General features: G+C 37.2%; 3 protein-coding genes across 9 annotated transcripts; all 3 read right to left on the bottom strand.

The window, feature by feature from the left end:
- Positions 1-1840: 1840 nt before the first annotated feature.
- On the bottom strand, positions 1841-7669 carry LOC112177003. Of its 7 annotated transcripts, XR_005803103.1 has the most exons (8): positions 7372-7669; positions 6565-6644; positions 6083-6213; positions 3626-3685; positions 3016-3073; positions 2623-2931; positions 2357-2524; positions 1841-2025 (listed from the first exon to the last, which is right to left on the bottom strand). XR_005803103.1 is itself a non-coding variant. In XM_024315149.2 (5 exons), exons 4-5 carry the CDS (start codon positions 5756-5758, stop codon positions 4688-4690), a joined length of 978 nt encoding a protein of 325 aa, XP_024170917.1. In that variant the 5' UTR covers positions 5759-5824; positions 6083-6213; positions 6565-6644; positions 7372-7669; the 3' UTR covers positions 4611-4687. The 7 variants fall into 7 exon arrangements, 4 of the variants coding, with proteins under 4 accessions (XP_024170917.1, XP_024170918.1, XP_040366473.1 ...); XR_002927248.2 differs by lacking the exon at positions 6083-6213; XR_005803104.1 differs by lacking the exons at positions 3626-3685; positions 6083-6213; positions 6565-6644; positions 7372-7669 and adding an exon at positions 3452-3611.
- Positions 7670-21560: 13891 nt separating this feature from the next.
- On the bottom strand, positions 21561-26996 carry LOC112178225 (putative pentatricopeptide repeat-containing protein At5g52630; the record flags this gene model as incomplete). The annotated part of the gene is made up of 3 exons (XM_024316404.2): positions 21561-22581; positions 24003-24060; positions 24174-26996. A coding segment is annotated over one exon (1803 nt), but the record flags the coding sequence as incomplete, so codon positions are not given.
- Positions 24043-24817, bottom strand: LOC112178226 (tRNA:m(4)X modification enzyme TRM13). The gene is made up of 4 exons (XM_024316405.1): positions 24665-24817; positions 24524-24579; positions 24174-24447; positions 24043-24060 (listed from the first exon to the last, which is right to left on the bottom strand). The coding sequence occupies exons 1-4, from the start codon at positions 24815-24817 to the stop codon at positions 24043-24045; spliced, it is 501 nt and encodes a 166-aa protein (XP_024172173.1).
- Positions 26997-27103: the final 107 nt, after the last annotated feature.

Genomic DNA, 27103 nt, shown 5'->3' with positions numbered 1-27103 from the left:
AACATGAAGAATGGCCGTTGTGTAAAAATCAGCGCATTATCTATCAAGTTTACTATAGCTATCCAATAATCATCCAGCATTTAATAACATAATTACCTCTTACTGAATGAAAACCCATCTAAGTATACAGATACACTGTCCACTCACAGATGTGGCATCCCTTCAAATGCTCCCCCATACTGGTTTATTTTTCCATCATCAGTAAAGATGTTGATAAACTCAAGATTATGCGCTTCCCAACCATAAAGTCATTAGGATCATGGGCCGGGGTAATCTGTAGGATCCAAAGAAGATACAAAATCCTTACATACTTGAGACACAAAGCTGGAAAGAAATTTTAACAGAAAAATAGATCATTATGTATATGGAATGGAGGCAAAATAAAAAGATGAATAGAAACTTTCTCTTTGGACTTAACAAAACAATTACATGTAGAATCTGTTCAAAATAATCTTACAGTAAGAGAAGACGGAGAAGGTTTTGGTGTCCAAGGAAGTAATCTTTAAGGATCAAGTGAAGCAGAAGGTGGAGAGGAGGTTGGTAGGTTGGATATATAAAAACATTTTTATCGAAGGGAGGCAAAATAACTTCAAATCAGTTGGTTTTGAGTAATTTGCTATCTACTATCTCACTTCGTTTCAAATCCCTTGCAATGTTTCTAAAAGGTTAGAGAGATTGATGACAGCCTTTCTATGAAGGGGAGGAGTGAAAGACGCATAACTTGATTAATAAGTTGTATCTAAAGTACGAAAACAGAGGTGGATTCGGGTGGGGCGTTTTGTGAAAATGAATAAGGCATTACTTGGGAGTTGGAGATTTCAGGAGAGAGTCTTTATGGTGTCCTGTCATTAGAAGTAAATACAAGCTGCAAGCAAGTAGCTGGAACCCAATATTATAATTCCAGGCTCAATCTGAAGTTCATTTGGAAACAGCTCTTTATCATTACTTTTCGATTGCTAGAGGGCATACTGATTCCTCCATTCTTCAGTTGAGTTGGGACTTTGGCTTAGAAGGAACTTGAGAGATCTCAAAGTTGGGGAGCTCATGTCTTTATCATCTCAGTTAGAGGTTGTTTTCGTGGTTTTATCTAGACACTGCCTCTTGGAGGAATTTGATGGACAACACTTCCATTGTCAATTCATTCCCACTGTAAATGAGAAGATAATGTTCCTCCCATCTGTAATATAGAAAACTTGAAGGATATTAATGTTTCTCGAGGCAACTTTGCTTGAGCCTCTTCTTCACTTCTCGGAACCACCCATCGCTCAAAAAGTCTTCCAAATTCTTCGTTGTTATCACCCTCAAAAACAACATACCATGCCGGAACACGGTGACCCCACCAAAGTTGCCTCGAGACACACCAATCATGAATGTTATGAAGCCATCTGTGATTAAAGAAAGCAAAACAAGTAAGCATGTTCACATTTCCATATTTTGAGTAAATATCCCCTAAAACAAAAAAGGCACTCAAATAAAGAATAATTACTGAAGTTAGAACAAGAACAAATTTACTGTAATATAAAAATTGGACACACAAGGTGCACGAAAAAAACCCCTAAATACTTCTGCAATTCCTCCTTTCTCATGGTAAAACTTGATGCACTAGTCTCAAGAAAAGCCTAAGATAGATGCTAATTGACAGTTGCTGAATAGGTGGTTTAACAAGGAAAATAGATGTAGATTGTAGAGATGTCTAGATACTAGCTAGGATTACAACTAAAGTCACTGTAATCTGGTTCAAATCCTTTACATTCTTGGCAATGCATATAAACTAGAAATTTCATACAGCACAATAAGGAAAAAATGAGCACCTTTCCAACCAGCAGTATACTGTCTAGGGATAATCTCCAGCTTCCTATTTTCATCATCGGCGACAGCATTGAGAGCTTCATTTCCCATATCGCTGCATTTAATGTACCATTGGGGCTTTATAATAGGCTCCACAACATCTTTACTTCTAGAGCAAATTCTAAGACACATCTCATTGGTCTTAGTTTCTTTGATCCTAGTTTCTTTGAAGAGGCCCTAAATGCAAAGAAAACAATGTTAATGAAACAGAGACGGTATTATTGCATATGCAACTGATGATGTTTATAAGTGAAGCAATGACAAGTAGATGATCTTAAACTTCTGTTACGTGTCTGGCTCTGGAATGAAGGGAATGAAGGTGTAAAGTTAATAAGAATATGAAAGAGGTGTGGGAGGAGTGTATCAGTAGTGATAGTTTCAGTGGTGCTTCTTAGATAGCTCTGGCAGTTGGTTCAACACATCACCGCCAGTATCAACTGTATGAATCTATTGGGTAACTGTTTATCAGCCACCTAAATACCATGATTTAGTATTGTAGAACAGATACCTTCTTCTTTAATGCATCAGTCACAGCCTCTCGGGCTCTGAAGGGTGGAATCCCTTCAAATGCTCCCCCATACTGGTTTATCTTCTCATCATCAGTAAAGATGTTGATAAACTCAAGATTATGGCGCTTCCCGACCATAAAGTCATTAGGAGCATGGGTCTGGGTAATCTGCAGGATCCAAAGAAGATACAAAATCCTTACATACTTGAAACACAAACCTGGAAAGAAATTTTAACAGAAAAATAGATCATTATATATAAATTTACCTTGACAGCACCAGTTCCAAACTCTGGATCAACAAGAATTTCATCACTTATTATAGGAATCTTTCTTCCATTAAATGGATGGATTGCATGTTTCCATGAAGATGCTTATATATTTCGTCATCAGGATGCACTACGATAGCTGTATCACCGAGCATCGTCCCTATTCCGGTAGTGGCTACAACTATCTCACCTAAATCTTCTTCCACATGATATGCAAATAAAGTCATAACCCCAAATTCAACAGGGTTCTCGATCATATCCAGAAACTTCTAGTAGTGTCCTTTCTTTTATTTCAATTGGAGGATCCACCTGCATATACCAAGAAATTAATTAATGCCAAAGATCTGTAGATCTGTATTACGTACAATATGCCACTAAAAGTAGAAGGCTGACCTCAATATCAGATATTGCAGTCCACAACACACATTCCCAGTTCACTATGCGATTATCCCTGCAAAACAAAAATATAATAGAAACAAAATCCATAAAGCAAAGTAACCAAAGTGAAGGAGAGAATGTAGACAAATGATAACCTTGATGAATGGAGAAGACAACCAGCTACGAAAAAACAAGAGATACAGCTAAAAACAAACATATAACAAAGGAATCCTACTAGAAAATTATGTTAGGTCTACAAGTTCTTTAGTAGAAATAATAAGCCTGATGCCAACTGACATAATAATGTTAAGAAAAAAAAAAAAATTTAAAAAGAAGAAGCACAAAACGTAAAGCTAAGATCTTACCACCATATAATGTTATCTTTTCCAAAATGAACTTGAATTATGCGATGTACTTTTGGTAACATGTGTCACTTAAAAGGTGTTTGTACCTGATTTTGGCAAATCGGCCCTTAAATCTTTGGCCGATAGATGAGGAAAATATGGTGCTTTTATTGATGGTATCTCAATAAAATTTCATTTTATGAGATTTTATTAGGTATCAACTTTTGGAGAAGAAATTAGAATGGAAAGAAATAACGGCGGTAAAATGGTGAAGCCTTCACCTTTTCTTCGTCCTTTTTCTTCTTCTTCTCCGAATTGTCGTCCATGACTGTGATGTCCATCTGCAACACAAACCCAAAACAAAAAACAACCTTAAGAAACAAACCAAGCATGGCACTGGTTGGTCAAATTTTACATTCCTAGTCGTCCTACGGAAATCCAAACCAAAGTGGGAAACAAAATCCTAAGACAAATCTCCAAAAGCTTTGACAAAAAAAATTTTAAAATAAAAATACTAAAATAACCCGAATGGATGATAGGATGAGACTTTGGGGAGGGAATTACCTAGCAATTTTATGTTGGTTGGAGAAAGATGGAAGAAGACAAGTTTGGAAGATTGAGAGCGAGCGTGAGTGACGACTTCTAACACTTCTAGCACATAAATATTTTTGGGAATTGAAATTCACTTTTCTTATTTTATAATCCACACTTGTTTTCTTTTCTAAGCAGTTACCCTCAATACAAACCTGTTTAGCTCGCTTATTCAGAACAAACGAGCCTACTAAGGGACTAAAATCCTAACTAACCTAACTCTCATAATAGTTAAACGAACTAAATGTCTAGAGACCTCAATTGATGTACAACTAGAAGAACTAAGAATTAAGCAGATAAAAAGACCGAGTCGAGTAATAAGCCAAAACTAAATACCAAAGAAGATTGTAATATAGATTGTAAAATATGATGTTAAGATACTAAAAAATGAAACGCAAAGTGTGTATAAAAATGAGGAATGTGAATTTCAATCGCCATATTTTTAACGGGTTTGTAAGGCGCCCTCTGTACTAGGATTTCACAAACTTTTCAATTTCCGAAACTTATATTCTAATTTTAGTGTTTGCCTATAAATTCCTTTCAGTAATTTTTTTTTTTTTAGAATTCCGTACAAATTATCTTTTACTTTCACATTTTCACATTATGGATAGCCTTATACATGTGAGATGGAAATACAAAAATACTCTATACAAGCTGCCAATATGGCAATTGAGAGTGACAAATAGCTTAATTAAACCATAAATTGTATTATTGCAAGGACATTTCTGAATTAAGGCAAGAATATTTCTGATTTAATTGTAATAAACATGTATTGTCGACAATACATCTGATGATAGGCCAAGTCTTAGGTTACGAGGGTCCGATGCAAATGAAGGCCAATTACTATCTATGCTCTTCCATGCCAACGAGTCAACCAGGTGGTGCATTATGCCATCCTGACTCTTGTGTGTGTGATGCCACCTTAATTGTTCTGCCTTCTCAACTGACTTGAACATCCTTCTAAATCTAGGTATGATTGGAAAGTATCTGAGTACCTTCGCTGGAACTCCTTCTTGAATCTTTTGTGTGCGCTTATCAACTTTCCAGCATGATGAGCCACACTTAGGACACTTATCTGCATGTTCGAGTTCTTTTCTAAATAGACAACAATCTCTAACACAAGCATGTATTTTCTCATAACCTAGATCAAATGCATTTAACAATTTTTTTGCATTGTACAAAGGGCTAGGAAGAGTGTTGTCATGCGGTAGAAACCCACGAATCATCTCAACCATGTCATCAAACCCTATATTAGACAAACCATGCCTTGCCTTAAACTTACACATAGCTACTGTTGCCGACATTTTTGACAAAGTAGAGCCTTTATAGATAGGACGTTCTGCCTCCTCTAATAAATATCCAAAATCAGGCTCTTCTCTTTCATCTCCAGGTTCCCTAACATCATTTTCTTCAGAAAATGCATCATTATCTTCAAAAAGTGCATCCTGAAACATTCTATATGTTTCAGGCATTTCCACATTATTTTCATCTGGTAATGTTGGCTCATCCCCATGCCATGTCCACTTACTATAAAGATGATCTATCCCATAGCAGATCAGGTGGTCATATACTACATTAAAGTTGTGGCGTTTGAAACTTATACAATTGTTACAAGGACAACGAATCCTTTCTGGATTCCCCATACTCGTTTGGACATTATCAACGAACTTCCTTGCTCCTTGTTTATAGATAACTGTGTTTCTAGACAAAAGAAAGGGGAAAAAAAAAAATTACTTAGTGTCTACAGTTTATGTCCTTTACATTCAATTAGAGTTTAGGATTTTAAAATTTAACCTTTCATATTTGGTCCATTCTTTTTCCATGATGGCTGGTCTATGATTTCCTTGGGGCTCGTCTTTATATGTTTTCAGACCACCAACACTCTAAAACTAACACAGAATAATCAGAACATAAATTAAAAAAACCAGACCCCTTAGTTAAAGAAATTGCAGAGCAGTGGGAAAGTAAAATTTCACATAATAATCCAATGCATCAGACTATGAATAGTTAAAGAAAGAGCAGTGGGAAATTAAGTATAACTAGACTCATATAATAATCAATCAATAAGAGCAGTGGGAAATTGTCCTTAAAGAACAAATTTGTCCATAAAGAACAAATTTGTTTAAAGACAAAAACAAATGGCTAACCTCAGAACATAATGGCTCTTCACTTTAGTGGACCAAGCACAGAATTATTACACCCCAAACTGAATTATTCCATGGATAACTTCTGACTTGGTGACTTTATTAACTACATTTCTTTTCTATCTCAAAGTATGCTTGAAGAGGAATCGTATATATCATGAAACAGCAGCCCACCATCATTCACATGCATAAAGATAACTGTTACTTGGACTATCAAGAAAGTGGCAATATAATACAGAATCTGAGGTGAGTTGCATAGAAATTTCTTGGACTATTAAGGGCTCTCTTTTTTTTTTTCCCCTAATCTTTGTAATCAAATTCTATCATGCCCAATATTGAAAACCACAGCTAAATCCACGATACATTGAAAATTCTAACATGCAACTACTTCAAACGAAACCCATTTAGAGGGTAATTGATAGTGTCATTACATTCTTGTTATTTCTATATAAGAAAATTAAGCAAGTGCAAAGATGTACACTCACAAAGAAATGGTTCCAGCTGCCAGCCCATTATCAACAAACATCAACAATCGCTATCAGTTTCATATAACAAGATCTTTGATCTGCAAAACAAAGTATTACAATAAAGTGCAGTTACTACAGCAGCAAAACATTAAAAAAATGAGCACGTGCATACAGAGATCTTGTGCATTAATAGACCAATTGCCACATTGTATCAGATACTTCAAACAAGGAGCCATTTCCACATTGTATTCATATCAGATACCACTAAAATGAACATATGGCATTTCTCTTAAACACAAATTCCAGAACAACACCACGAAAATGAAAGTACCACCTGGAACCACATAAGCTAAAGCCCAAGATATCAAATCTGCAGCTTGTATCCATATTCAAAAGAATCAGAATTGTACTAAATGTGTACACAACACACACACATATGCACACAAATAGTTACATGCCTCAATATCACACGGCCCATCAATCCTGCTCTCAATATCCAAATACCAGCTGAATAAACAGCATACCAATAAACTCAAAAAGAACAAAGCCAGTTGAATAAACAGCATACCAATCAAATCAAAAAGAACAAACAGCCAACTAATTAGATTTTGCTCAATGCTGTGAAGTTTATCGCTATTTCCTGAGAAACGAAGCCAATATTTCTTGGCCCTCACAATCAGTCCACACAATCAAACCCTAATTGAACCGCAAAATCAATAGGAAACTCAAAACTAGCTGAGACACGAAAATGTGAATCAACAAAATGCAGGAAGTGAGAAGAAAGTAGGAAATCGAAGATGCAGAGAAGGTGTTCGACGAAATTACCGAGAGAGTAAAAACGAGAGAGAGAGAGAGAGGCTTGTCCTGAGCTCAAAGAAACGAGATGAACGGATAATTCTACAGGAGGCAAACCGGAACCCCCATGGCGCGGATGGTTTTTGTTGAGCTCCAAATCGATTTGTCCTGAGCTCCAAATCGATTGTAATGCGGATGACTTTGTTTGAGGATGGCGTGGTTTTTGTTGAGGCGGAGAGCAGCTCCGTCGTGGATGACTTTGTTGAGGCGGAGAGCAGCTCCTAAATCAACTTTTGAGTAAAGGGAGAAGGTTTTCTGTGGAGATGCATTTATGACAGAGAAGGCTTTCAAGAGAATAACGTAACGTAAACGAGCTGATTTTCAAATCAAATCTTTTTTGTTTTTCTTTTTTTATACTTCTATTAAAAAAAGAAAATTAATGCCTCATTTACGGCATGCTTGAAAAGTATGTCGTAAAATACCGATAAAATAACTCATTTACGACCCACATATTTGTGCACGCCGTTAATAGATGACTAAATTTACGGCACACATCAGATGCACGCCGTGAATAACTCGAATAAAGATATTCTGACGGCACACATGTGATGTGCGCCGTAAATGACAATATTTTACGACACACGTCAAATGTGTGCAGTAAAATGTGTGTCGTAAAAGACCAGTTTTGTTAGGGTTGGGAGCGGTCCGGTCCGGTCCGGTCCCAGTTTTGTATGGACCCGAGACCGAACAGGTCTAATCGGTCTCGGTTCGGTTAACAGTTTTTTCCCATGTGAAACCGACTACAACCCGAACCGGTAACATTTGGTCCCAATTTTCGGGCTATCGGTCCTGAAACAGAGTTTGTCACTTTCCTACAAATTTCCAGCTTCCCAGCTTTCCTGTTTTCCCACATTTATGAATATGCAAGACAATGATCATACAACAGAACTTAGAACTGATACAATGAAGTGAACAAACACATTACATTCATACATTATGATTGAAGAGATTACAAAACACAACTAGTCAAATAGGCAAATACTGAAATACATTCCATTGATTCCAGAATAGCAGAACTGCCAGAAAAGCACTTAAGCACAGCTGCACAAGTGCACAGCATCCACAAGACCACAACAGAAGTACAGAACTCAGTCAACTCACATTGTTCCATAAGCCAAAGTCCCAAAACAGAAAAAGTCACAACTTACAACTCAGAAATTGTCAAATTAACTGCATATTTGAACTTTAAAAAAAAAAGAATAAATTGTCAAATTGAAAAATGAAGACGAAGAGCAACTGAAGATGAAGAGGAGGAATTGAGAAGCAATCAAACAAATGATTGGATTCCATATAGGCATATATGAACTAACGAACTTGCAGCCATCGAAGCCATGCTTGTTGCTGACCTTGCAGTTGCATCAGGCGAGGCCATCCTTGACTCGATTGAGGGAATCTGAGAATGGGAGTAGATTGAAGGAAGAATTGAAGAAATTAAATTTGGGTCAATGGCTCGATTAGTTGATTGTTTGATTGAGGAAGAAATTATGGTCAATGGCTTGATCGACTCGATTAAGGAAGAAATTTGGGGAAGAAGGGTTTGTGTTCGACTGAATGAGGAGAAATGGGAAAATGAAGGCTGAGGTCATGTTTGACTTGGGCTTTAGGGCTAACTAGTGACCAATGCCACACTGACACGTACACAAGGCATAAGTATAGGGCCGGTTCGGGTTACCCGAACTTAGAGATGTTAGAAACCAAGCCCGGCCCGTAGAATGCAGTCTCGGTTCGGTCTTAGCTCAGCCCGAAAAAAAAAAAACACAGCAAAGCCCGACCCGAACCATCGGTTTCTCGGGTTATTGGCCTCAAACGCTCAGCCCTAAGTTTTGTTGTAGTGGTCTTTACACTACATTTCTGATTTAATTGTAATAAACATGTATTATAGTGTAGTTAATTTAAATAAACTATGTATTTTGCTATCCATATATAAAGAGTATATAAAGAAAGAAAAAATTGTGAATATTGTTAGTCTAAACCATTGTGACAGAGCTGAAAAAGTGAGAGAAGAGAATGGCTGGGGGATGCCGTTGTTGGATGCCTAACCTGAATGGTATTGATGCCATGGCTGTCACGGAGACGCAGAAAGTCAAACGCAGTTCCAGAGGTTTCCGTTTCTCTGCTGGAAAGAAGATGGGCGGAAAGGTGTTTCAAGGTACGGGCTACTACAGCCGCAAGAAGAGTGGTCGTGCACGTCCCCGTGCGGCTGAGGCTGAGGTCCACCGTGGGCGTCATGAGGGCTAGGAGGATCGTGATGAGGATGGGCTTCTGATCGCTGCTAGCTTTAACCTAATGGCCGATGATTTGTTCATAGCGGGGCCTGGTGAAGCGGAGCTTGATGTGTCAGATGAGGATGGGCTTCTCAGGGCGGCAAGGTTCCACTTGTTATCGAAGGAGCTATTCATGGTCAGGCCAGGTGAAGCTGAGCTAAGCTGAGCTTGATGTGTGAGAGCTCCTTGGGTATTTCTGGATCGATTTCTATGTTTTCGTCGATTTAGGTTTCGATCTCTACTAGGTAATGAATCAGCGCGATGCTGCATGAATGAGTTTTTATATGTAGTCAACGTTAACCAAATATGTTATTGTTTTTTTTTTTTGTGAAAAAAAACATGTTATCGTTTTACATATTACGTTTTGTAGAATTGTGAAAAGAGCCTTATTCATGAAAACTCAAACCATCATATTTTGTTCGTCCATACACAATCTCTACTTTTATTTTGATACACAGTTGAATAGTGGATTCTGGCATATAGACACATTTCATGACAAAGAAGTTTTGAGTAGATGCGAGTGTTTTAACCAAGTTTGTGTATTTACTTTTTTACAGTTTTAAAAATATTGCAATCAAGGACAAAAGAGTCAAAGAGTAAAAGTCATGGATTCGATTCTCACTAACATATGTAAGATGGGGTGGGCTAAGAATTAAAAATAAAATAAAAATTTTAAAAAGTTGCAATTAGGGACAAAAGTAGGCCTGGGATCGGTTTTGAAAATGCAAAAATTTGCCAGAACCGGAAAGGGAACATCGGTTCGGTTGTTGTATTTGACATGGGTGGAACCAACGGGAACCGGAACCGAGAACCTTCGGTTCAGTTTTCTGGTTGTAACGGTTCCTTAGTGAAGTTGGAAAAAACCCCAGAAACAGGCAATTTTCCAGTTCCAGACTTAGGTTTCAGACTTTTGGCTTCTACATTCCTACTTCTAGTTCACTATAACTTGGAAAAAATGTCATAATGATATGCACTATGTAGTTATGCACATATGCATTGTGGAGTTATAAACTCAATAACTTACAATGAAAATCTAAATTCCAATAAAGAACTAAAGACATATGCAGGTAATGGCACTAATGCAAACTCACTAAGTGCAGATATGCACTAATGCATTATGCAAATTCAAACTCACCACTCACCAAATCAAATCAGTAACAACAACTCAACAAGTACCGCAAGTCTAACAAATTACAAATAAACAAACTAAACAAAGTCACCAAATGGTCCAAGTCAAATCAGTCCTTATTTCACTAATTCAGTCTATCCCATCTTCAAGTCTACAAATTTTCCAGCTTTGCAGTTTTGCTCTTCAAATCTGCAACTCTTCATCAGTTCATCAGTCAACAACTTCACAAGTCCTAGATCCTACATCAGTTCATGACTTCGTTAGTGCATACTTACTACTCACAAAGACAAGTCATACATACCAGCTCTAGCAATTGCAAAATTAAATAAGCTTACTGGCAAAGAAATGAGCACTAAAAGGGAGTCTATAAACTTGGACAGAGCAAATTACAAATTTAAATAAACTGAACATTATCAACGAAAACATTACCAACTGAAGCTTACTGGCAGAAAATTAAAAATTAGACAGAGCAGAATACCAAATGAATCCTGGCATTTCCAACAGGAAAGTTAAAATCAGCAGATTACCAACACAAATGCAAATTTCCAACAATCAGAAATGCAAAGATGATTTGGAGCAGCTCGACCACAATTAAGACATACACTTCCATAATTCAATCAAACATGCAAAGGTACACAAATACCAACTTTAGTAAATCACACACCTAAAATCATACCAGCTTTACAATGCATACCAGATTCCTTCGACATTCAACAATGAAATAGCAGATTGAATTGCATTTGCATACCAACAAAAATCTGAAATAAGTAACTCATAGAACATACCTGAGATCATTTTTTTTGCTGATCTTGATGCATCAGTAGCTGTCGCTGTTTTCACACTCTTTGATGCCTTTGAAGCAGCTTCTTGTGCCTTCTTTTTCTTCTTTTTCTTGTTCTGAAAATTGAAAACAAAGATAAATGGAGCATTAGATCAATTCAGCCAACATACTTTTCTGTTAAATAAAGAAAAAAATCCGAAAGCAAACCTTTTTCAACATCTTTAAGCCAGGCCATTTCCTCGGAAGTAGGCACATAAGCCAAGCTAGTAATGCTATCACTTTTCAGCCAATTTTGGAGGCAAATGAGTGCTTCAACTGATTTGGGAGTCAAAGAACTCTGATGTGGCCGGTCAATAACTCTCTTCCCTGTGCTGAAACTCGACTCACTAGCCACTATACTAACTTGAAGTAATGCTAGAACATCTTTAGCTACAGCTGCCAGGTTAGGGTATTTTGATCCATTTAACCTCCACCAAGCCAAAAGATTGAATTCAAGTTTCTCACCTTTTGTTGGCTTTTCTATAGGATCCAAAAGATATCGGTCAACTTCATTTCCCACCACAACAGCATCACCATCTTCAAGCACTTTATCCCAGTCTGCTAACATGTTTGCTACTTTTCCATAAACCTTTTTGTGACTGTAACGACTACTGCTGACCCCAGAAACAGCAGATGATGCACTTTTACTTTTTTGTGAGGTTGAACACCATTGGAGGTAGCATACAAGTCTGTTAGAGCGATGACAAGTTCCTTAACTTCATTAGATATCCTCTTCAACTCCCCGGCTTCAAAACACAACATCATTGTGCATACTCTTTCAACATTAAGCAGTTTGTACCTTAGATCCAACACTAATGCAACCAAAAAGAGTTGGTTAATGTCATCGATGGATGCAAAGTATTTTGTATACTTGGCCCTCATCTTTTGTGACATTGCAAACAAAACCCTTTCAGCCTCACTTCCATCAGGCCTATAAGGTTGGCAAAACAGTTCTTCGATTTCACAATGGATGCCAACTATGTCGTGGAATGCCTTTGGTGAAGTTGGGTGGTTTGTAGCACTAACTCTCAAGGTTGTTTCATAGAAAACCCTAAGAAACTTCACAAATACTGCAGCCTTGTCCCAATCAGATTCTGTTGGAGGCCCTACCCTCTTCCTAGACACTTTGGACTTTGTTTGCACCTCTACATAATCACCCTCTTCACCTAGCTCATCATCAGGAACCTCATCTTCATCAAAGTAACTCTTATACTTAGAGTCATCATCGTCGGCCAGCAAAACAAATGCTTCTTTGAGCTCCAATGCAGTGTCCAACATAATATAGGTGGAATTCCACCTTGTTGGCACATCCAAGACACATATTGTTTTGCAATCGACATCTTCACTTTCAACACAGACCTTGAAACTATCTAATCTAGCAGATGAACTCCTTACATATCAAACTGCATTCCTAATAGAAGCCACAGACTTATCATGCAAATTAATGAAGACCAGACCTCACAATTACGTTAACTATGTGAGCTAAACATTTGACATGTAAAAACTTCCCCCCAAAAATCTGTCATTTCTCCGAATTGTTCAATTTTTTCCTAATGTAGTCAATGATCACCTTGTTTGCTGAAGCATTATCGACAGAAATAGTGAGAACCCTTTCTATGTTCCAGTTTCTCAAACAAGACTCAAGTATTTTTCCTATTGTAATTCCTTGGTGATTTGGAATTACACAAAAATTAAGGATCCTTTTATGCATTTTCCACCCATTATCTATGAAATGGGCAGTTAAGACCATGTAATTTATGTTCTGCACCGACGTCCAAGTATCGGTGGTCAAACATACACAATGGCCTGCTAATTCCCTCTTCAACTCTTCCTTCTTAGAAGCATACATCCTCAAGAAATTCTTCACTATCTCCTTCCTACATGGAATTTTCCACTTCGGAATAGCTACACTACAAAAGTATTTGAATCCTGGTCTTTCTACAGCACTAAAAGGGAGCTCATCCATCATTACCATTACAGTTGCAGCTTCAGTGCATGCTTCCTTACTCCAATGCCTAACTACTGCAGTAGGATCATCCAAACCATCACTACCCAAAACACTCTGCCCTTTTGCTAAATCAGCCCTCCCCGGATACCCCTTATATACCTGCTCTATGTGTTTCATCAATGAGCTAGTACCATTACTAGTTGAATTAGCTGCAAGATGAGTAGGGCAATACTTACATTGTGCTCTAGTGGTGTGACCAACAACCTCCTCATTTCCATCGATAACCTCGATCAGTGGGTGGTCTTCCTTTGTGAAATGATTCCACACCCAGCTTCGTTCCCTTGAAGTTGCACCTTTCTTCTCAGCCCTTTTTCTCTTTGCATCTTTCTTCTGACTCTTGGTGTTGGGACGTTGTGAGGCTGCAGCTTGAATTTCTTCAGCAGGAGCTGCAGGACTGCTTTGGACAATCTCATTTCCAGCAGCAGGGCTTGATTGACTTGAATCTGAACTCATGGATTCAATGAATCAGGTTAAGTATTCAACTGTTGATGATTGGGAACTGAAATAGGGATGAACAAGAATTGAATCGAAGAATAGGATAGGTCCGATAGGAATTGGGTTTTTTTTTTTATCTGAATCGAAAACAAGGAAATGAGGAATTGGGAATTTTTTTGTCCTCAATCGTGGATCTGTGAATCTGTGAAGTGTGAACTGAATCTGTGAATGACTATGTTTGAATGATTGAATCAACGTGTGGGAGAAGCGGAGAAAAGGGAAGCGGCTAAAACTTGAAAGCAGAAAACTCAGAAAAGGGTCGAAGCCACAGACTTTAGGTTAGGGTCCTTATATACTTGTCGACATGTACCGGTTCTACCGGTTCTTAACAGTTAAAAAAAGCAGGAACCGGAACGGAACCGGAAGAGAATTAACGGTTCGATTTTTAACAAAATACGGTATTTTGTATCAAGGAATCGGACCGAACCGGCATTTTCGGTTTGACTCGGCTCGGTTCTGCCGATTCTCGGGTCTAAAGTCCCAGGCCTAGACAAAAGCATCAAAAGAAAAGAAAATTGGGGCAAAATGGGTACTTCACTATTCATTAAACAGTTATCCTCCCCATTTTCCTTTTATACATAGACCAAACCCACAAAAAAAAAAAAAAAAAGGAACAGTCTAGAAGAATGGCAAACTTGTAATTGAGGGAAGTAGGGCAAAAGTGTCAATTGACTTGAAGCCAAATCGCTGTTAAATGAACAACAACCCAACTTTAGTATATAGTAAATATTAATATCTAGCAAATGATGGCATGAACTTTAAAATTATAGACTGCAATTTATCAAAATTGAAAAGTCAAATGGTATATCAATAAACAAAAATTTATTTGGCAAGTCAAAGGGATATTTAGTGCCGAATTTTCTCATCTCTCCAAGATGTGTTTCTCTCTGAGTCTTCTCTACATGGGATTGTAACTTGTGATGGATTTAAGGCATTTTCAACGAAAGTCATCAACTACCATGGGATTAGCGTGCAACAACTCAAGACCTCACAAAAAAGTGCTAGCATAAGTTACGTGTGGATTTTTAGGCATTTTTATAAATACCATACTTTTTCTCAACGCATTACTAATACACGGAACTCAGTGTATTACAATTTATTTTCTTTTTAATCTTGGCGTCTTCGCCAAGAAGGGAAATTACACTCATCCAACAATTCATTTTGATGTGAGACTCGATCATTTTGTAGCTCACATATCACGTTACCATGAAGCGCAAGGGGACTAGCACCATTTCTCAAATCGATAGGAATTCGTAATAACCATGGCAAAGTTAATCTCAAGCACTTGGGCCTTCTCATTCATCAACCTCTCATCTGCTCATTATGCTCCACTATTTTGCCTAGAGACTAATTTGATCTTGCCGATTCTTGCGGCTAGGAGTCGTTTAAATATATATATAAAAACGTCTCTCTACAAATTCATCTCTTTTCTTCTTCATCTCTAAACCCTTTGTAATTCATTGCTCAATCTCTATATGAAAAAAAATAAAATAAATAAAGAATGGTGCTATTCACACACCCTTTTTCTCTATTCACACACCTCTTCTAATTTTCTATTATTTTAATTCAATATTTTTGATAAATTACCCTAACTATCCTCCCTTGTAAATCTGTTTCTTTTTCTTTTTTCTTTTTTTCTATTTGGCAATTCAATCATGAATCAAACATCATTATACAATAAATCATTTTTTTTTACCTATAAATGAAGGAAAAATAATACGTTTATTAAGTGAAATGACCTGTATTATTAGACAAAGAATATGCTTCCCAAGTAATCACCTTCACCCAACTGAATCCAAATTGTAAAGTTTGTCCTCATATTTTGCAAAGTACCAAACTCAATGCTTGTTTGTCGATGACTCTTAATCCGGGTGCATTATCCTCAAATAAAATAAAAAAATAAAAAAATATGGAATCAACGTTTTATCTACTTCAGCCACAAGCTTCTACACTGCAGTTGATGATGTACACAAAATTTGGAGATGCTCTAGATAATATTGAATGCAATGAGTTGCAATCTTCGTGTGGGGAAAAAATTATGTTCTACTAGCATAATATAGTAGAATAAATCATGTTTATAATCATAAGGCCATCATTATTAGGCTGCTGTAAAGTTTTATAGTTGCTCAATGGATTCAAATACACCAAATAATTTTAGTTAGAATCTTAATAGGAATAATAGATTCAAAGAGGCTCGAATGATCACTGAACCCTTTTTTTTTTTTTTCCATGTCTCCATTGCAATGTAAAATTTTCTCAAAAGATGGGTCTAAAGTTTCTTGTTCTACCATGATTAAACTTCAAAGCATCATATTAGAGAGATAGCATGACTTTGCTGCATAAGTTTTTGAAGAAAAAGAAAAGAGGGAATCGAAAAGAGTTTTGAAGTCCTCTGTGTTTGCGGAAAAATAAGGGTTTAGGATCCTCAACTTGCCAAATAGAAAAAGAAAAAGAAAAAGGGTAGTTAGGATAATTTTTAAAAGAAAATTGAATTAAAGTAATAGAAAAATAGAGGGGGTGTGTGAATAGAGAAAAAGAGTGTGTGAATAGCACCACCCTAAATAAAAACAATAATACATAAATTTTCTTCCTCTTTCATCTCCATCTTCTTCCAAATTTGCTCGAATTATGTTGAATTGACGGATCTAAATATAATCAAACTAAGTTGTATTTCTTTAACCTTCATCTCAATCAAATTTGAAGCCATTAAAAGAAGAAGAAATAAAAAAAAACCAAACTCCTTATGTGGTTGAATGGTGTTATAGAAAGAAGTAATAATGGTATTATAGAAACAAATAATAGAAGGTGGGGAAATGCTGTTGTACACCTGGTGTATGATATACCCTAGGCAACATAGTGACGTGGCAAAATCTCTACAATCTGATTCAACCCAACAGTGCGTATTTTGAAATGAAATTGAAACAGAAAAAACCAAATCGAAACGTTAATCCGTTAACTTGAAAGTGATCATGGCTGGTCTTACAATTAGAATGGATGGCCACGATTAGAACTTGAGCCCTTGCCCTTTATCGAATTGAGCACACTGGCAGTTTGAACTGATTAGCTCTTCACACTGCTAGTGTGAAGGCAGTGGTGACGCAATGGGGATGGAAGGTTGACAGTGGTGGTGACGCAAAGTGATGAAGGTACAAGAGCGATGTAGTGCATGGCAGTACTGGTATGACATTTTGCATATTGGACTGGAAATTGGGCTATTAAGTTTTTTCTTACCTGTATGTACTCTTGTTTTTTGTTTTAAGTTTTGTTTTTTGTTTTTTGTTTTTTTTTTTAATCATACCAAAGCACTAACAGATAACCAAACTCCACAATGTCAATATAAAATATGTTCAAATATCCCTAAACTCAACTAGGGTTCATTTGCATAGACAACTAAAGATTACAACTTGAGCGTAAATATTAAAATAGTTCCAACTACGCTGGCTCATATGATAGAAAAATCTTATCGTGCCAATCATTGAGCAACTTTCCATCAAATGCAAGCCTGGCAAGAATAGTAGCAACACGGTTCATAGAACAATCGACCTTCACCTACCTCAAGTTGAGCTCCACAATCTGCCTGGCAACAGCTGCAGCCGCATATGACCATCCAAGAAATCAGACAGGTTGCTAAAGAAACTTGTCTCGAAGACAACATTTTCTAGCTCCATCTACTGACGCTCCGCAAGTCTCAAGCCGAACAAGCAAGCCTTGGCCTCTGCTTTAGGTGCAGAAAAAGCTATGTTGATATTAAAATCGATAGCAACCAGTGTACGTTGCGAATCGTGGGTGTATTTTCAGTCTTATTTCAATAAGAGCTAACATTGACCTTAACTGCTGTAGTATGAGGAATCCAAAATGGGTAAAAAGCTATGTTGATATTAAAATCGATAGCAACCAGTGTACGTTGCGAATCGCGGGTGTATTGTCAGTCTTATTTCAATAAGAGCTGACATTGACCTTAACTGCTGTAGTATGAGGAATCCAAAATGGGTCATTAATCCTGATGAGTTCATCAGCATGGATGATCACAACAACCTCCTCAGCCATTGGAAGTGAACGAAGAAGAGAGTGGGAATGCAAGTAAAGCAAGTAATGTGAACTGTTAGTATGGTTTGCGGCTACAGCTGTAAGGCAGATCCTTATATAGTCTTAGGGTTTCTATAAGACATCGTTTTTGGATTTTAAGTTGCTTTATGCTTGCAATAAGTCCCTAGGACTAGTCAAGCATATAGCACGTGTGTGCACCCCATGTGTTTTGTCTGCCCTATTGAGGTAGTGAACTATTTTCATAGAAGAATAGGCGCATCCTTCTAGTGGTAGGATGAAACATCGTGTTGTTGGATTTATTTTCCAACATCGGCATATTAGAAAAGCTGCTTTATTGATTTTATGACATTGCTTTAACTTTTCGATAATGCCACCGTTATTGTAAAACAAATGAAGTAGTCAATATAACACTTTTTACTAGTTGGTGCATGTTTGAATACATTGTAGTAGTAGAAACTCGTGCTATTATTCGGGATGTCCTCTAGAGGCGTATTGTAATTTGGGGTTTAAGCATCATTTGCCCCATTATATTCAACAATTTCATCAAACGAGGCTTGAGGGCAGCCACACTAGCCATTTAAAAAAAAAAAAAGTCTGATATGAAGAGTAAATCAAAAATCACTTCTTTAATTGCAACCAATGGCGGAGCTAGGATTTCAGAATGGGGTGGGCTAAAATTTTTTTAATAAAAGTTTACTAATTCTTGTAAATTTTTTGTTGTTGTAAGTTTTACAAACCACATCTTAGATTAAACACATATCAAACAATCAAATAGTTAACTAATTAAAAGAATTAACATTATAACATTTGATAGAAGTTCGAAAACAAAGTCTAAGACAAAAAGAACACACCTACTCAAATTGCATCCTACGCTCTTGAATAGAAGCAAAATCTTTAATTATTGATCAGCAAAAACAAGCAAATCTATAATCTCAAACCTTATTGAAAAAGAAAAATACAATCTAAGAAAATGATAAAGAATCCAATAATAATGACCCCAGTCAAACGTTGATCACTTGGTCAATAAAAAAATTTATATATATACCTAGGTTGAATCTTTTAGGGTTTTCGGTGAAAGCAAGCAAGCGGCTTTGATTCAAAGCCTTTGAAGATGCCGTTGGGGTTAATTATATATGTATATATACCTAATATACACGGCTTTGAATTTGAAGATGTCCTGGGGTTAATTATATATGTATATATACCTAATATACACCGCTTTGATTCAAAGCCTTTGAAGTTGCCCTGGGGTTAATTATATATGTATATATACCTAATATACCAATACCGCAACACATCTACGCCTTTCAAACAAAGTCAGAAAGCTAATATTATAGTATATTGATAAAGTAGCAATAGGCCAATAGTGCGATGGGACTCATGGATTTGATTAACTGATTAAGCAATTGTGAATTAAAAACAAAAAACATATGAATTAAAAAAAAAAGATGTGCAAAAGATCATATAACCAAGAGGAATAGAGGATGAGCTTCTGCCTGAAGAGTGAAGAGGTCAAGAGGGAGAACGTTGGTCAACAGATTGGACAGAATACCACAAGTTTTTCGTCTGAAGTCTGGGAGACTGGGACTTATTGATTTTGGAGAAACAGTGAGAGAAAAAAGAGAAAAAAAATTGACCTAATTACTTAAATAAAAAAGATCTTTTTATGGGACTATGTCTTTTAAAGCAGAATAGAAAATAAAATAAAATCAAATACTTCAAGAAAAGAAATAATATATATGTGACTAAAAAAAGAAAAAAGATAATATATGTACCAAGTTTAATAATTTATGGGCTAAGTATAAAAATTTGGGGTGGGCTAGTTTTTAATAATTAATTTGTTAAACTAAAATTAAGCTATTAAGTAATGTTTTTTCAAAATTTGGGGTGCGCTGTAGCCCACCCGAGTCCGTGTGTAGCTATGCCTTTGATTGCAACAATATATGACTTACAATTATTTAAAAAAAAAAAATAACAGTTATAAACATTGCAATTGATCGATAGACCTCCAGGAGAAATTCAATATCGACATGTGTCTTGATCTTCTTCAAAGCTTAGGTAGATTAGGCAAATAAAAGATCAGGAGAGGATCCACGTGCTTTTATATTTTCGATTTTGTAACAAGAAATTATTTACATTAAATTTTATTTGCGCATCTTAATTTATTTAATACACATTTTAGGGCATATCTATACTCTAATTATAATTTATAATTTATTTAATACACATTTTAGGGCATATCTAACATTGAAATAAATTAAAATTATCGCCCCAATAAAATTTCCAAAGTGAAAGTTAAGTTTAACTTTCGCTATAATCTCGAACTACTTGGTGTGATAGGATTGGTTGAGCAACCTAGCATGAAACCTCCATATCTAGCGTTCGAGTCTCAACTCCCACCATTTGGTGAGCAGAAGGTTTAGAGGCTTCGGGTTTATGCCCCTAAGGTGGGGGATTAGTCTGGTTGTGCGAGTTATGTGGCTTGCTAACAAGTCCACACCACAGGGCGCGCGAACCCTAAGTATTCTCAAACATGCTAGCCACAAACTAATGAGATTTGAGACTCGAACGCTAGACATGAGGATTCCATGTTAAGCCGCTCGACTAACTTTACCATACCAGGTGGTTTGTTTGAGTAAAAGTTTAAAATTTTGTTGTGTATATTTAACTTTTGGACAATTTAGCTTGAGAAAATTACTATTATTGTTTTAATGCTCTTACATTTTTTGTCAATTTTCAAATTCTTGTTCTAAGTGAAAGAAATGAACCTCCACTTCACCGGCCTACTTGATAGATAGTGGAAATGGACAACATTGAAAATGTCACACGAGAAATATAAACATTCATGTAAATTCGCGACATAAAGAACAAGTACGAAGTTGCCAAAAAAAAAGTTGCGATGTCTAAAGTACAAAAACTTTATTTTGTTTACATTCAAGTTCTTGAGTCTTTACTTTGTTGCTTACTAGTTCATGGAAGATGCGGCTAATCTGGTCAACAATGCCGAGGTGGTGGCAGCCGCTCGCGAAGCCTTTCTAGACCCTCGGTTCGCGACAATGGTATTTGGCAAACCAATTTCTCCTTTACTCGCAACTTACCCCTAAATGGTGAGCATTTTGTTTGAATACCAGTCTTTGGGATTTATATGCTGGATGTTAAGCATAGCAGCATATAAAAATTAAATTTGCTCAGTTGATTTGCTCTTAGGTTCCGTGGCTTGTCTAAAACAACCGTTTAAAGTTTCACAGGGACATGTTAGAATGCCCATTAATCCTATTAAAACCGAGAAAAAGGAATCATATACTCTTGATGTATCTCCCTCTAAAAATGAACATATAGAAGTAACATATCCAATTATACTGGACAAAAACACAAGAAATAATTGAAATGTAGATGCCATTAACACTCATATACACCAAATAACTGTAATTTATGATACAGACAAAAAGACTTGACTAAGGAGCATATCAACATGTCATTGTGTTCATTAATTCACTACGGTCACTAACTGACTTCATAGAATCACAAGATTAATCACAATCACAGTGTAAAGTCTACCATTCTAATAATAACTCTTTGCAAGTGGAACTGTAATAGACTGACCATTTCATGAGATCCAAGACCCTTGCATCTCCTGCATTGGAGTTGACCCTTCGCGATTTCTTGTGATTTAGATTCTTTCTTGCAGTAGACCGGCCTGTTGGATGGCAATTTGGAGGAGAGCTTATGGTTACTGCTACCTGAGAACTAGTCTTTGTCACTGGTACGTTTACTGGTGGAATAGGATGTATTGACTTTGAGTATGTCAAATTGTAGTTGTAAGCCATAAAAGAATCTTGAAAATAATTGTACAGTGAATGATAGCATGGTAAACCAAATAGTTGCAAGTCTGCAACCTCTTACCAGCAATCTACATCGGCAACTTCAATGGGGTCACCATGAACCTCTAATGTGCTACCAGCTGATAGTAGACTTGTCAACCATATTAACTAGAATTGATGGATCAGACCATAATCTTAACCCAGATCACATCAACCATCTTTGTTATTGCTAACTTGTGTGCATCTGAATCCCAATTCCGTAGAACAATTTTCAAAAGTCTGATGTCATGTGGTTACATCTGACACCCTTAAAGTATGCATTCATCGAGTTCTTCTAGTGAGATACTTTGAATACTTACAAGATACCTTTGGAGGTTCTCATGAGTAGGTGCATAAGTAGCAACATAAAATTTTCAACCATGAGTAGCTTCACAGGATGAGGAAAACTGTCTTCTCAAGTCTCTTAAAAAGCCATGATATGAATCTGAAATACTTCAACAATTAATTCCCTTAATCTCATCTGTCTGTCTGCCACAAATGTCAATGCAAATCATAGCTGCTTTTCTGCACCGCAGCTCTTTAAATCTGCATCACAACTTCATATTTCACAATGACAAACATAAGTAAAGAAGAGAAGGAAGATTACTCGAACCAAAAACAAAATCACTTAAAACTGCAGTTTAACTCCCAACATTTCATAAATCAAAATCACAACTCTACAAATTCAGAAAAAGGTTCATCTTAACAAACCTAAAATCATTTTTTGGATGCTTTAGCTGCATTAGAAGTTTTAGATGTCTTTGTAGCTTAAGAGGTCTTTTGAAACAGTGTCCTACTTCTCTTTCTTGTTCTACATAATGCAAAAATCATAGCAAGTCTTTTGGCAGTTCAGCACATCACTGCCAATAACAAATGTATTAATTTTTTGGCAAGTATTTATCAGCAGCATAGATACGACAATTTAGTATGTCTATGTAGTACTGTATAATAGATACCTTCTTCTTTAGTGCATCAGTCAAAGTTGCTGCAAAACACTCACACGACAGTAATATAGTTCAAATGAGTGGATGCTCAATGCAATCTTTCTAAATTTAAAGCGATAAGAAGAAACAGAGGAAAAATATAAAGGTCTGAAAGGAATAGGCAAAAGGGCCCTTAAGCAACAGCTGAAATTATACACCTGAAGATGGAAAGGAAAAGTAATAGGCAGGTGCATAATTTCAAGCTGCAAATTAAGAAAGTCAAAAAGTTATGACTACTTGACTAAAACAAAGTCCATTTAGGTAGATCACAATCTGAGCATATATGCATTCCCACAGATATATATGAAGAAAACCCAAAAGCTATTAAAGATGCACATTAACTCCCTTTGGACGGCAATAGAACCATCTTATATATTGTATTAAATATTAATAAAAAAATACTTGCACGCTAGGATTTCTACATGTTAGAGGAAATCAATATAGATTTCTACATGTTGGTAACAGTAGAGCAGATCTTAGCTATATAATTGTGCAATTGTAAAGCTAAGTTCTGCTCTACTGTTACCAACAGAATTCAATGCCATAAATACAAATATTCAAAACTAATCTACAGTTACACAATCAGTTTTGATTGTGGAGAGGTTACACAATCAGTTTTGATTGTGGAGAGGAAATCAATATAGGAGAGTGATTTTCTCTAACACTACATATGGACACAAATCTAGTGTCTGAAGCAGACAATTGGTTTTGGTGTTGGCCTAAACTTAATTTCCAAATAATACTTATAATAGCCATAGGAATAACTATATGCAAAATAATTTTATTAAATCCAGTAAAAGACACTGTATGCATGCAACTGTTATTTGCATATCTGCTGGAATGAAGAGCCTTATTGAGAAAAGTTACTTGTAATGAGTTCTCTCCTTAGACATTTATCTATCATATCCCTGATGAGATTATCACTTGTTGTACAAGGCAGTGAAGAAATGGAACTACAAAACAACTTTGGGGATAAAAGTTTCAGAAAAACTTACTGTCAATTCTCAAACGCTGCAATATCAAGCTCTCTTTCTGTCACAAGGATCGATCAGCCTACAAGCAGCATATGTGGTCATGATAAAACAAGGGTGATCAGTGCATCAAATTTAATTATAGTATAAGACAAGCAATCTACACTTAGGAAAAGGAACATTAATTAAACTAACCTTCAGCTTGTATGACTTCCTTTCAACCAAAAAGACCCTTTTAATGCCATAACAATCCGCCAGCATTTGTGTCAAGTATCCTCTTCCCACTCCAAACTCAACCACTGCTGGGACACCATTGCTATAATCACAGTCATCGCTCACAGGGAACCCATTGCCATCGTCACAGTCAGCTCTCTCCTTTGCTATGAAACTCTTTGTTACCCCAAAATCTTCCATGTTTCCAAGAATCGACGCCTGCTGCTTAACATGTTTCTCTTGAAATGGCAATTTTCTGCAAACAACAATTTATTCTTACATAATCTAACAAACCCCACCAAGATAAACTAAACACTCCAGCTTCTACATACTTGTCTACCTCTCTTTTTATCCACATTCCACAAGCTTCCGGTACCTTAAACGACTCCTGAATATCCTTGCATATAGACTTATGAACAGACTCAATTTTTTTTGATTAACTTATAGAAATCAGGTACAGACATACTATAAACAGTCATCTTCATTTCTGACAGAATGTAACTGAAATCCCCCGACTTGGGTTCATCAGCCGAATCCTCCACTCTTTTACTACTGACTGTTTGTATTTCTTGTTGGTGTTCCTCCTCAGGCTTTGAATAATGGCATCCCTTCAAATGCTCCACCATACTGGTTTATTTTTCCATCATCAGTAAAGATGTCGATAAACTCAAAATTATGGCATCAGTCACTGCATCTCGGGCTTTGGATCATGGCATCCCTTCAAATGCTCCACCATACTAGTTTATTCTTCGATCATCAGTAAAGAAGTTGATAAACTCAAGATTATGGCGCATTTCTACCATACTAGGATCATGGGCCGAGGTAGTCTGCATCATCCAAAGAAGATACAAAATCCTTACATACTTAATACACAAACCTGGAAAAGAATTTGGTGAAATAAAATCTTTATGTTTAAAGCTGGTTCATTTGCATCCAGTACCAAAATAAGAGAATAATGCTTCTCCAACTTCTCAACTAGACTTTGTAATTTGTGAAACTTAATCACCAATAATCTCCACAAGTGCATTTTCCATCCTCAAACCTATGAAACCTATTGTTATCCCTAACAATGATAACCCTTCCTGAACACTTGGACATAAACTTGATAGCAGTATGACAATCACCACAAATACGCAAGTTCTTCATAATCCTGATTGGCCTATCTGTAGGAATGGTTAAAAGGCCAAATGCCACAGCTAGTCTTTCACTATGATACCTAATCGTCTGGTTTTTCTCTTCATTATTTACTTCTCTAAGCACAAAACTTGTGTCTGCAACATAACCAGCCCTCTCCATTTCCTCCCCTAATTCTTCCAACTTCTGATAAATCTCTTTAGTCCTCATGTGAGTCCTGTCCCCAGCAGCGAATGTGTGAATCTTGTTTCCTTCCTCAACCCAACTCAAACCTGTCTCCTTTTTCACCCCTCGGTCTCTTAGCATCTTCCTAGCTTTTGCTGCTTCCTCGAATCTCCCAGCAGCAGCATAAGCATTAGATACGAGCACATGCATCCCAGAGCTTACAGAACCCAACTCAAAGATTTTGTCAGCCACGGAAGCTGCCAATTCAGTGTCTCCATGGAGTCGACAACCTGTTAACAAGGCTCCCCATACAGATTCTGTGGGTTCAAAAGGCATCCCCTCTATTATTTTGACTGCATCCTGCAACTTTCCAGCGCGGCCAAGCAAGTCCACCAAGGAAGCATAATGCATTTCCCCTGGCTCAATCCCATACTCTTTCATGAGCCGAAAGTAATGGTGCCCCTTTTCAACTAGCCCAGCATGACTACAAGCATAGAGCACACACAAAAATGTAATAAAATTCGGCTTCATCCCAGTACTTTCCATCTGTATAAACAGGTCGAAGGTCTTATTCGTGTGCACATGCTGCGCACAGGCTATCAGCATTGCATTCCACATCCCAAGATTTTTAACAGGTATCTCACCAAAAACTCGATAAGCTCCTTCAATCACTCCACACTTAGAGTACAATGACACCAAAGAACTACCAACAAAACTCGACGAATCAAAACTGGTCTTGAAGCACAAGCCATGTATTTGCCTCCCCAATTCAAGAAGCGTCGAACTGCCACAAACCCTTACAACACTCGAAAATGTAAAATCATTGACGTCCAAACCCTCAAGCAATGCTTGTTTAAAAAGCACCAAAGCCTCCTCCGCCTCCCCGGCCTGAGTGTACCCGTAAATCATCCCACTCCAAGAAACCACATTCTTGTGAGGCATTTCATCGAACATGTTGCGGGCATGTCTTATCTGCCCACATTTCGCATACATGTCAACAACAGAACTTGCCACAAACACATCAACATGATACCCGGTCTTGACTGCAAGGCAATGTATAGACTGCCCAACATCAGGGCGGTTCAGAATTGCGCAGGACTTGGTGACACTGGGGTATATATGGTCATCGGGGCGCAGTGAGGTGCCGAGCATTCGGCGAAAGTAGCGAATGGCAAGAAGAGGGAGCTCATTCTGGGCAAAGGAAGAGATGAGGGAGCTCCAAGTAGTGGAGGACTTGTGGGGAAATTGTTCGAAAATTTGGCGGGAAAGGAGGGGGAGTTGGTTTTTGGAGTAAAAGTTGATGAGGTGGTGAGAGACAAGAGGGATGGTTTGGAAGCCTGATTTGATGACATGGGCGTGGAGCTGGAGACCCTTTGGGAGGGCCCTTGAGTGAGTTAGGGAGAGGAGGAGGTTGCAAATGTGATTGTGGTTTGGAGGGTTTAGTGGGGTTTTGGGACTCTGGTCATTAGAAGGTTTGAGAGTGTGGAGTTGGGTTTGGGAAGTGGGTCAACCATTTTGAGAGGTTTGGGGTTTGGGGTTTTTGAGCGGTTTACTATCACACTGAGAGAAATTCCTAGGTCGCTGTTGTCCGATCATCAAGCTAAGTGTGCCTT

This window comes from Rosa chinensis, chromosome 7 (assembly GCF_002994745.2).
Source record: "Rosa chinensis cultivar Old Blush chromosome 7, RchiOBHm-V2, whole genome shotgun sequence".
In the NCBI taxonomy this organism is placed as follows: Eukaryota; Viridiplantae; Streptophyta; class Magnoliopsida; order Rosales; family Rosaceae; genus Rosa; species Rosa chinensis.
Note: the sequence above shows the minus strand (reverse complement) of the source record. Positions and strands in the feature narration are given on the sequence as shown.

Coding starts and splice junctions, on each gene's coding strand:
- LOC112177003 (XM_024315149.2), bottom strand. CDS start 5,758: ATGGAAAAAGAATGGACCAAATATGAAAG. Junction 5,637..5,729: donor GAATGGACCAAATATGAAAG/GTTAAATTTTAA, acceptor TCTTTTGTCTAG/AAACACAGTTATCTATAAAC.
- LOC112178226 (XM_024316405.1), bottom strand. CDS start 24,817: ATGGTGGAGCATTTGAAGGGATGCCATTATTCAAAGCCTGAGGAGGAA. Junction 24,580..24,664: donor TGTCAGAAATGAAGATGACT/GTTTATAGTATG, acceptor AAGGATATTCAG/GAGTCGTTTAAGGTACCGGA. Junction 24,448..24,523: donor ATAAAAAGAGAGGTAGACAA/GTATGTAGAAGC, acceptor TGTTGTTTGCAG/AAAATTGCCATTTCAAGAGA.